General features: G+C 38.1%; 1 protein-coding gene across 2 annotated transcripts in view; it reads left to right on the top strand.

Annotated features, from left to right (window-relative positions):
• The first annotated feature begins 2,323 nt into the window (after positions 1 to 2,323).
• Positions 2,324 to 12,466, top strand: part of LOC143031491 (NAD-dependent protein deacetylase sirtuin-3, mitochondrial-like) — a 22,308-nt gene continuing 12,165 nt past the window's right edge. The window contains exons 1-3 of one of the 2 annotated variants that reach the window (XM_076195408.1): positions 2,324 to 2,693; positions 10,663 to 10,775; positions 11,915 to 12,097. In XM_076195408.1, coding sequence (XP_076051523.1) covers positions 2,470 to 2,693; positions 10,663 to 10,775; positions 11,915 to 12,097 — 520 coding nt within the window. In that variant the 5' untranslated portion in view covers positions 2,324 to 2,469. The remainder of the gene's footprint in view (positions 2,694 to 10,662; positions 10,776 to 11,914; positions 12,098 to 12,466) is intronic. The other variant, XM_076195409.1, reaches the window with a different exon arrangement.

Here is a 12,466-nt window from a genome sequence, read left to right as displayed (position 1 = left end):
TGCTTATCCGTGGAAGCCACAAGCCCTGATAGATTAGCTAATGACGAAATTAGGGAAATTTAGAAAATATAATTCAGTTAGAAATAAACCATAACTAGAAATTGTGCAGACAAGGATTGAAAAAAGAATACACCGAGATGTTGAGGACATAGAAGGAAGATTTGCGAAGAAATTCTCAGATTGATTTCCTTCCGGTAGGAGGCTGCAGGAGAATAATAATAATAATAATAATAGTGACTTCATTCATTACTACAGTGCACATGATAAGGGGACAAAGACTGGTGTGGTGATAGGCCTGTTCCTAACCCATTCAACTCCGATGACAAGATGTCTTGTCATTTGGTCAAATAAAACAAAAAATCATGATAAAACAACAAAATGTTTGATGATCAAACAGCACCAGAAAAATATGACGTCATCAGTCCTCCTCGCTTCGCTCGCGGACTGATGACGTCATATTTTTCTGGTGCTGTTTGATCATCAAACATTTTGTTGTTTTATTATGATTTTTTGTTTTATTTGACCAAATGACAAGACATCTTGTCATCGGAGTTTAGTGGGTTAAGAGCATTTCGTATTTGCAGTGACGAATTTCTAGCGGATGAAATTAAAATGATAAAAAAACAACTTCTGAAGGGCTCAAATACCCCAAAGGATTACTTTGCACCCTGGAGGAGAAGGCCCGTAATATACTACACAACAAAAGTGAAAAGTCCAACACTAAGCTTATATTGGGTGGTCCCAAATTCCAATCTAACGAGAGACCTAGACAAAATCTAATCGTCCTCCAACATTCGTCTTGCGACTTCTACAGGTACGAAAGTGGAGGACCTTTTAATCAAGAAAAAAGACCCAACCTTAAATATAAACAGCGTGGTATACGAAATCCCGTGTGGTGGATGTGACAGAAAATACATCGGTGAAACTAGCAGAACACCGAGCAGATGTAAGACACCACAGGGTTAGTAGTGCATTAGTAAACCATGTCGACGAAAGAGGCCATCTACCGAAATGGGACCAGGCAAAAATTCTCATGGATAACATTACACGGCAAGAAAGAAAGGCGGTGGAGTCCGTTTTTATCAACATCCATGATAACATCAATAAGAGGACTGGGGATTTAATATGGGCTAAAGCAGCAGCACGCTCTGTCGTCATGAACAATAAACACAGAGCCCCTGATCCAGACGGACATTTCAGCCACGCGAATACCAACAGTCGGATAATTGGTCCACCCGCTGCAATAGCTCGTCACACCGACAGATGAGGTCGAGTCGGGGACCAACCTGACACTTTGCCACGTTCCTTATTATGCCATATATATATATATACTGACCAACTTGACTTCAAAATATGTTCCTCTGAAGAAGCCACTCAGGCGAAACTAGTCAGGAATAAAAGTATTTCCCTCAGCCCGTGTTCCCTTTACCTCCTATCCACAATGATGATGATGATGATGAAAATAACAATAAAGATAATAAAAATAGTAATAATAATAATAATGTTAATTGCAATAACACCAATACTAATAATAAACTGACATAATTCGTGAATTAATAGTTTGGGGGTCTGTAGGAAATCTTTATTAGGGGGTCGATGAGCTGAAAAGTTTGGGAACTCCTGATGTAACATTCCTCCCCCAAGGCACAGAAAGCGTTTGGTAAAAAAAGAAAATAATAATAATAGTAATGATAAAATAAATAAAAATGAATAAAAACCGCTCGTATTTTTAATATTGTCGTTTGTAAAATCCTCCTTTCCACACGCTCGAACCAATTTTCCAAGTACAACGGTTGTTTGGAAATACTCGTACTGATGCAAGTAATATCCTTCATATACGGTTTGTCGCCATAACTTGTGTCACAGTGACAAAACCTATAACAGCAGTATTCATAACTTTAGTGGCTGGCATTTGGAAATTTTAATTTAGTAAAATCCCATCAAAATAGCTGATAAATATAGATATTTTCCACAAGAAAATTAAAAGTATAGCGAGGCGCGACACTTGTAACCAGTTTAAAATTCCCATTTGCTGGAAAAATTTTGTTCTTAGTCTGCTTGGTGGAGAATCTAGTCTATCTTATCAACTGAGCGTCTGCGAGCATAGGATTTTTCAAATGGTGCCAATTTTGAAAACGTCTGATGAGGATTCGCGAAACATGTGGTTTTATTTAAATTAAGTTAACAACGTCTGCGAATTATACATAGACATGTGGAATAGCACAAATTAATTTAAACAAAACAATCACGTTTCGTGAACCGTAATCACACGTCGTTTTCAAAATTGGCGCTATTTGAAAAATCCTATGCTCGCAGACGTTGTTTTGCCCCATCAGCTGATAAAATAAACAAGGCAGAATGTAACGTTGATCTCAAACTTTACACAAGTGGAAGAACTAATTTGTTACACCAAATGGGAATTTTTAAACGGGTTGCAAGTGTCAAGCTAGAAATATAAGAATAACAATCATGATGATTAAATCTTTGCTTCAGATACACAAGGGAGTAAAGCGACTGAATCCGATAATCGGCCATGGGAAATTGCTCCGTTTGTTCTCTAACAGTGCAATTAGGTGGAAGAGCCGAGAAGAGGACAATGTCGACAAAGTGGTGGAATTGGTTCGTTCCAAGACGAATATCTTGGTAATGACAGGCGCTGGTATTAGTACGCCTTCTGGTATACCCGACTTCCGGTACGTCGTAAGTGGAATTAAGAATTCTTTAGTAAAATCGAAATTAAATGTCAACGGTTGTTGACCCTGTCGTCGTTGTCGAAGGCGACTTCTTATGTTGACTTACTGGGCGCAGGATGTTTAGCCTATATGTCCAGATCTTTTCATGTAGTTGTTGGCCGGCATGTGGAGAGTGAGAGCGCAGCTTCATAATTCATAATTAAATTTCACTTTTTGATGTCTCCAATTATCCGGTCTTCCTTCAAATGCAAATACACTTGGGGCCTCTACAATAGTTGATGGGAGTTTATTCTATGTGTTGACTATTGTTTCCGCAAAGTCTTGACTTGGCCTCCTATGACATCTCATTTTCATTAACTTGTACTTGGGTCTTTTCTTAGCTGGACCTGTACCCTCATCAAGCTGCAGCACTGTATCTATCCCCGTTTCGTACTTTCCTTGTTATTAGTTTATATGCTTCAACCATGTCACCCCCTCAATCTATTGTATACTAGCTGCAGCACTTTCAATCTCTCTTTGTAACTTAAGTTCTCGAGTCCTGGAATCATTTTGGTTGCTCTTTGTACATCTTCCAAAAAGGTTATATCACTTTTTTTTTTTTTTTTTTTAATTGGGCTCCACATTATGTTACCAAATTTAAGATGAGGTCTCGCTAATGCAATATAAAGTTTTTTGAAATATTCTTGGTTTAAATAGATGAAAGATCTTCTGATAAGCCCCATAACTCTACTTGCTTTGTTAATCTTTTCATTATGTGGACTTTAGACCAAGTTTATACAAAATGAGCTGATGTGGAGCCATTGTTCACACACACACACACACAGTGAGTGCCCGAAATGGTATCTATGCAGTGCTAGTTAATTGTGTTAACTCGAAATTAGCAAAAATGAATGAAAACGACTCGAAAGCCAGTTGCGAATCAGAGCCATCTGGCGGCAATCCACTGAACCGCGATGTAAACAATCAACAAAACACGTGTTATGACAATGATTTCTTAGGGTTTGGTAAGTACGAAAGAAAGAACTTAAGTAGATTATTAGAGATAGAGAGAGAGATGAGCAAAAATAGGACTCGGTGGGAAAATGAAATCATGGACTTAAGAAAAGAGGTCATTGGTTTAATTGATTGTTTATCTAAGACTAACCATGAAATTTCTGACCTGAAAAAAGCTAACTTGGATCTTACAAACGAAATTAAAGAAATGAAAAGAGACATAAATGAACTGAAGAATGATAATGAAAAGAAGAAAACTAATGATAATAATAGCGAAAATCTAAAGCAGGAAGTGAACAACAAATTACAAGAATTGACACAAAAGATCGAAGAAAACTTAGGTGGGGACAGTATCCAGGAAATTAAGAAGTGGAAAGAAAATATTGAAAATAAAGAAATTGCTTTCAAAGAAATAGTCAAGCAGCAAATGCAAGATAATGCAAAAGACACAATCATTCAAGTGATTAACGAAAAAGCAAATTGGGTCAGGGACACAGTAGATAGGAAGAAATGTATTGTGGTTTATGGGCTTAAAGAAAAACAAGGATTGGCGAGGTACATGAGAGAAAAAGAAGAAAAAGAGACAGCAGTAGAAATCCTTAATGAAATTCAGGGGGGAGATAGTGATTCAGGCACAGACTTAGAAGAGACTTACAGAATTGGTCGCTATACTAAGGATAGGAATCGACCTCTAAAGATAAAACTAAGGTCACAAGTGGTAGTAGAAGACATATTTGAAAAAGTAGGTAACTTGGCAAAGAGTGAAAAATACAATAAGATATGGATAAAAAGAGAAATGAGTACTGAGGAATTAGAAAAAGAAAGGGCGCTAAGAGAAGAAGCAAAGGAAAAAAACTTGAAAAGATCGGAGACAGAATGCAAAGAATTCCAGTGGAGAGTAATAGACTTGAGATTAAGACAATGGCGCTTCAAAACGAACAAAACAAGGGAAGAAGAAACCAGGGAGAAGGAAGAAAATTAAAAGTGGCCTATACCAACATTGACGGACTAATTTCGGGACTGAACGAACTCAATGATTATCTGTTAGAAGCAAAACCAGACATAATGGGAATTGTAGAGACTAAACTAAGAGGTGAAATACCATCCACTGTTATCGGACAAGGTTTATACAACTACTGGATAAAAAACAGGGACAAGAAACAGGGAGGGGGAATCATGTTCTTGGCCAAGAAAGACCTAAAGGTGACAAAAATTGCAGAGGGCAAAGGTAATGCTGAATTGATCATGATAAAAGTCGAAGGCAAGAATATGAAAAGTAGAAAGTTTGTGGTGACTTATGTGCCTCCAAAAACAAGCGCTTGGAAAGAAATTGAACATACAAAAATGCTAGATGACACAAGAAAATCACTCAATGAGATACTAATGGGTAAGGGTAATCTGGTAGTTATGGGGGACTTCAATTGCAAAGAAATTTGTTGGGACAGCATGACAGTGCAAGGAGGAGATGACTCGTGGGGCAATGTACTGCTAGATATGACCATGGAGTACACAATGACCCAATGGGTCCGTGAAAACACAAGGTACAGAAACAATGAAGAGCCATCGAAACTAGATCTAATATTTACAACAGAGCCTGAAATAGTGCATAAAGTCCAGTATGAGACACCAATTGGAAAGAGTGACCATGTACTCATCGAAACTATACTAAAGGAAGAAATAGACATAGAGAGGAACGAAAAGCATAGGAAAGGAAGACTGAGGTGCAACAAAACAGACTTTACAAAACTAAAGACATTCTTCCGGAATGCAAACTGGGAAATATTTTACAGGGAAGAAACAGCAGTGGAAGAGAAATGGAATATATTGATGGAAAACTACAATGAAGGGGTAAACAGGCATGTACCAAGACAAAAGCGAGAGAGAGAGTACATTAAATGTTGGTTCAACAAAAGATGCAGTGAGGCAAAAGACAGAAGGGACAAAGCTTGGAAAAAGTGGAGAAAAGACAAAAAACAAAGCAAATGGCAAATTTATGTTAACTATAGAAATGAGTATGTTAATGTGAGAAGAGAGGAGAAAAGGAACCATGAGAAGGATATTATAGACAAATGCAAAGAGCAACCCAAACTATTCTATCGGTATGTGAATGGTAAACTTAAAAACAAACAGGAATTGGTGAAACTATGCCAAGGAAACATAGAATACACAGAAGATTTAGAGATGGCCGAAGTCATGAACAATCACTTTAAATCTGTTTTCACCAGAGAGAAAATACCGAATTGTGACATAGACAAAAACAAGAAATCTCCCCTCATGAATGAGTTTACAGCATCACTAAAGGAAATATCAGAACATTTATCAAGGCTGGATGTCAGAAAATCACATGGCCCGGACGGTATTGCAAATTGGATTCTAAAGGAGTGCAAAGAAGAACTAACAGACAAAATACACATCTTAATAAACAGCTCACTCAAAGAAGGAAAGATACCCGAGGACTGGAAAAACGCTAACATTGTACCAATACACAAAGGAGGAAACAAAGAAGAACCCACCAACTATAGGCCAGTATCACTAACAAGCACCATTGCCAAAATTTGTGAGAAAATAATCAAGAATAGATGGGTAAAACATCTGGAAGACAATGACATATTAAACCCAAGACAATTCGGATTCAGACAAGGAAGATCATGCTCCACAAACTTAATATGCTTTTACTCAAGACTAATAGACATAGTGCAAGAAAGAAATGGATGGGCTGATTGTGCATTCCTAGACTTGCAAAAAGCCTTTGACAAAGTACCACACAGAAAACTACTAAAAAAACTGGAACACATAGGAGGAATACAGGGAAACCTACTAAAATGGATAGAGGACTTTCTGACTGGTAGAAAGATGAGAGTAGTGCTCAGAGAAAAATATTCAGACTGGAAAGAGGTGATCAGTGGAGTACCGCAAGGATCTGTGCTGGCACCAATAATGTTTGCTATCTATATGAATGACATGGATGAGGACGTGAACTGCTACATGAGCTTCTTTGCCGATGACGCCAGACTGCTAAGGAAAATAGAAACTGATGAGGACTGTGAAGCACTGCAAGAAGACCTAAATAGGGTATGGAACTGGAGTCAGAAATGGGAAGTGGACTTTAATACTAAGAAGTGTAGCATAATGGAGTTTGGAAAAAGCAAAAACAGAATATCAGGAAAATATACAATTAGAACCAAAGAAGTAAAGAAAGTAGGATCCGAAAAAGATTTGGGAGTAATTATCACGAACGACTTGTCCTATGATATACAGATTAACAAAATTGTCGGGGAGACTTACAACTTGCTAAGATCAATAAAAGTGGCGTTTACATACTTGGACGAAGACATGATGAAAAAAATATTGGTTACATTGATAAGGCCTAGATTAGAGTATGCAGCGACATTGTGGTCCCCCAGTACCAAAAAGAATATAAAGAAAATAGAAAGAATCCAAAGAGCAGCTACAAAAATGGCACCTGCACTTGCAAACCTATCATACGAAGAGAGATTGGCTAAACTGGAGTTACCGACACTGGAGCAAAGAAGAGAGAGAGGTGACCTATTGACCATCTACAGAATCATGAAAGGCACAGAGGTACTCGATAGTGAGAACTTACTTAACTGGGACAAAAGAAACACAAGAGGACATGGAAAGAAAATAAAAAAACATAGCTATAGAAGAGAACTGAAGAAAAACAGTTTTCCTCATAGAGTTTTGGACACTTGGAACAAACTGGACAATGAAATAGTATGCGCAAAAACCATTCATGAGTTTAAAAACAAACTAGACACTGCAAGATACAAAGGCGGGACAACACGAGCATAGCTCCCCTTCCCGCAAAATACAACTAGGTAAATACACACACACACACACATATATGCCGGAGCAAATAAGAGAGAGGTGACCTACTGACCATCTACAGAATCATGAAAGGCACAGAGATACTCGATAGAGAGGACTTACTAAACTGGGACAAGAGAAACACAAGAGGACATGGAAAGAAAAAAAAAAAAAAAAACATAGCTACAGAAGAGAACTGAAGAAAAACAGTTTTCCACATAGAGTAGTGGACACTTGGAACAAACTGGATAATGAAATAGTATGCGCAAAACCATTCATGAGTTTAAAAGTAAACTAGACACCGTGAGATACAAAGGCAGGACACCACGAGCATAGCTCCCCTTCCCGCAAAATACAACTAGGTAAATACAGGAGTTCATTTCCTATGACCAGATAATTTCATTTGATGTAGGACCCAGTTGAAGTAGAGGAGAAACTGAGTGTTGAACTGTCATCAGTCCAGGACTGGCTCATAGATAATAGGCTGTCTTTACACCTTGGTAAAACGGAAAGTATTGTCTTCGCATCAAAACCCAACCTCAGGAAACACAGCGATGTACAGGTCAGATGTGGGGTTAATGTCTTGGAGTCAAAACAAGAGGTAACCTATCTTGGAATACCCATAGATCAGTCCCTCTCAGGGAATGCCATAACGGATAAGATTGTATCCAAGTGTTCACATAAAGTTAAATTTTTGTACAGGATAGCCAGAAATTCTGATTTGGAAACAAAGAGGCTTCTGGCCTCAGCCTTGTTACAACATCACTTTGATTACACTTGTAGCTCTTGGTACAGTAGTCTGAGCAGAAAAAAAAAAAGTCCTGGCTACAGGTTACACAAAATAAGGTAATTAGATTCATACTAAATTTACCTCAACGTAGTCATATTGGTATTGAAGAATTTAGCAAGGTAGGAATGTTACCTGTAAAATATCATGTCCAGCAGCTGAAACTAAACCAGGTTTACAATGTCGTTCATAATTCTTCTCCCACATATGTGAGCTGTAATTTTACATTATCAGCTGAGAACCGAAACAGTTAAGTCTCTTATTGTACCTCATGCAGGTCCCTTCACCAAAAACAGTTTTCACTTCACAGGTGCTCAACTATGGAACTCACTACCTGTGTCCATTAAGAAGTCAAATAGCAAGGTTACCTTCAAGAAAAAAAAGTCAAGGGTTACTTTATGTCTCAGCTATGGACAGAGAACAGCCTTGATTTTATGTACTACTAGCTTAGTGAGGGATACCTGATTCCATGAGTAATACCATCCAAATCTGCGTTCACTCATAACTGTTCTGACCTCCCCCCCTTTTTTTTGTTCTTCAGAAGTTTAGTTTAGTATAACAATGATTGATGTTTACAAATTGGTTTCCACCTTTGTTTTGCCAGTCATAATATGGTACATGTCTCAGGTAGGGTCCGAGAACAGTTATGATCTGACCTTTTTCCTCGTTCTCCTTGTTGTTTTACTCATTCGAGTACTGGTCCCCTGTACCCTACCTCTGGTGCTTCAGGTTATAATGTACTACTCCCTAGTGCTCATACTAACCGCCCACTCTGTCCTGAGATTCAGGTTAAATGTTTGATTTAATTAATAGGTGACCCTAGCTGCAGTGTAGCATTCACTATAACTACATGTTGTTACAGATTTAGAAAATTGTAGTATATCATTAATGGTACTACTCTGATATAGCACTCACTCATACATGTTGATACAGCTGTAGAATAATGCAGTATATCATTAATGGTACTATGATATAGTACTCACTCATACTGTTTTGTTACAGTTTAACATTATTTTGTTGTTCCTTTGCTTAATGCAATGTTCCTTTTTGTGATGGTGCTCAAATTTTTGGTCTCAATATTCCTATGTGTACAAACATTTTAGTAATATTAGCAAAACAGTAACAATGTTTATGTGTCATATGTGTACTGACTGGTATTACTCGTGATTGTCTCTGGTCCCCCTAAGCCCCTACATACGTTGTCTGTGTGACTTAGTGTAGAATAACAATCTGATGAGGACCACAATGGAAATAAGCGTACATGCTTTTTGTGTTATCCTCGGCAATTTGCATTTATTATTCCGAACTGTGTGTTCTTGTCCTTATTTGCACTTCATGTACATTGATTCATTGCCAAATAAAGTCTATCTATTTGTCTATCTGTCTATCTAATTTCCTGACAGCATGTTTGATATGCCTAAAAGAGATTGGGTATTTTCGGATATTTTCTATTTTACGGCATGCAGTTGATTTCAACACCTTAAGAGAGGTAAGAAATGAATATTAATCTGAAACCTAACCTGCCCTGACCTGACCTGAAAATTCTGCATGCCGTAAAATGGAATGACCCCTATTTTCAAGTATTTTGGGTCTTATGAAGGCCACAGGATTGCTGCCATTCCACAATATTTGAAAACCCTGATTTAAGAAATAAATAAAATTGTATGAAAATAGAATTGGCATTTCAAAATAAACTGGAAGGCGAGGCTTTATATAGAATGTAGCCACAATTGATATTTCTCAAAACACTGCCAGAATCTTTCAAGAGTTTTAATACTTCCATAGTTCCCCCTTTCTAGAACATCCTTTTGTCATGTGAACAATCATATTCAAATGCAATGTTATTTTGTTCCATTGAGGGGCAGCTTCAAGACTGAAGGTTAACAGAAATGAACGCCTTAAATGGATATCCACTCGTCAAGGGAATCGCCTCGTACAAGAACAAAATTTACAAATCGTGTTATCACATTGAAGGGGTTGAACAGAAAATGGACTTAAATTGGACATATTTAAGAAGGAAATTGGCCAAAATTGGTTTACTAATAGAGTGGTCAACAAATGGAATAGACTTAGTAACCATGTAGCGAGTGCTGAAACTATCGGTTGTTTTAAGAAATTGTTAGACAACTTTATGGATGGGGACAACAGGTGTAATGGACATGGAACTGCTTTGTGTAGGCCTTATGGTCTTTTGCAATCTCCTTTATTCTTATGTCCTTATAACCCACATCTTGTAGACTTTGCATGTATTAGAAATCTTTCTGAGATTACAGAAGTGTTATTAAGTACTTGATCTATAAATACCAACACATTTGCATGATGGAAGTAATCACCGTTTCATTTTATTTTCCTTTTTTGCAGCTCTCCTGGCTCAGGACTTTATCACAACTTAAAAAAGTTCAACCTTCCATATGCCGAGGCAATATTCGACATCCAGTATTTTATGATGGATCCAAAACCTTTTTTCACTTTAGGTACGTTCATCATTCTGTCTCGATGCAATGCCGTTTTATATATTTTCAAGCACTCATATTCTCAGTTGTGGGTAGCTTGTTCACAGATCCCATTTTCTTTGATATATTGGTTTTCAAATCTTTTAAGATCTCCATAGAACCAGACAGCTATGGTCTGGTCATCACTGCCTTGCCCTCAAATCTGATACATTTCATAGAAACTATAAATGTCATTTCGTAATTGGGGCTGGTAATGCCTCATGAGATTCAATTATATTGTCTACCATTTATTTTATATATTTTCTCCTTCAAATTATTAAATCTACTCTTAGCTTCATGTTAATGCATGGCTCAGTCACACTGCAAGTATCTATAGTAAATCCGATATAAAGAATGAAGCTTACTATTAATGAAAATTGTATATACCAAAGGCTTTTTTTCCCATTACAAAAGAGGTAGCCAAAGTCAAAAGACATGCACCCACTCCACCCATTCCACTCTCCCATCCACCACCCTTTCCCATTGTAGCTCCTTGTGGATAATAGGTCATCCTTGTATCACTCCTACTGCCCTGAATCAGAAGAAATGCAGCAAAACAGAGGATATCCACAGCAAGGTTCTTCACTTAATCGGCTACCCCCTTGTCCCCTTGTGCAGAAAATGAGAAGACTGGGAGAAATCCCTTCAGGCTGCATCAAAATATCATCACACATAACCACTTCCCACTCCCCTACCCCCTTCCACCCACCCTCCCTCCCATCATCAAACTGATGGTATAACATTGCAGTTTTCTTAGAAATGCAAGTGATTAATCATCTTGGATTAAGACAGAAGAGGAAAAAAAACAATAACTTGTTTGAATGCAATAATTATAAATCTGTCAAACTGGAAAAAAATATATATTTAAACGTTAAAATCCTTGATACAAAATGTGAGATGCAGGTATGACCAGTCATCCAGGAGGATCCAAGAAAAGAGGGAGGGAGGGAGGGAGGGAGGGGTGGTGGAGGGGAGTGGAATGGGAGGGGAAGAAATAGTTGAGAGTGGATTTATGCCTTTTGACTTTGGCTACATCCCTTGTAAGGGAGAAAAAGCCCTTTGTATATGTATGTATGTACCTTGGTACTTTGTTTCAAGAATACAAGTTGCAGTGTTTGCAGCAGTGTGGACTTTGCCGAAAGAATGCAGCATAGTGTATTTATCATCTTCGTATACACCAGCACAGGAGCTGTTTCCAGGTGTGAACTACAAACCGAATGCTGCTCACTACTTCCTCCGCCTCCTGCAGGACGAAGAAAAGCTGCAGATGCTCTACACGCAGAACATCGATGGCCTGGAGAGACGTAATTCTTGGGTGCTTGGTTGGGTACTGGGGGGTTGGGCACATCTTTCTGGGTTAAAACCTACTTCATGAGCCTAGAATGGGAACAAGTGGTAATGGGAACTATTGCCTCAAGATTCAAACTGGAAACCCGCTGCCCCACAGCAGCTGACAACAATCTCTCTAAGAAAGTATGTTCATCCATTGTCTGTGCTGTGTTGTTGTGCGACTTTTCTGCATCACCCGCTCGTAGTACTAGAACGATGGGAGCTGTCATTGGTTGTCAGTTCTCTATATACGACTTTTACACCTGTGCTCAGGACACCATCCAGCATTAACCCATTAAACTCCAATGACAAGATTCTTGTCATTTGGTCAAATAAAACAAAAA

The sequence above is a fragment of the Oratosquilla oratoria genome, chromosome 12, assembly GCF_046742065.1.
Source record: "Oratosquilla oratoria isolate Oo_2021 chromosome 12, ASM4674206v1, whole genome shotgun sequence".
NCBI classification, from domain to species: Eukaryota; Metazoa; Arthropoda; class Malacostraca; order Stomatopoda; family Squillidae; genus Oratosquilla; species Oratosquilla oratoria.
This window is presented reverse-complemented; position numbering and strand designations above follow the sequence as displayed.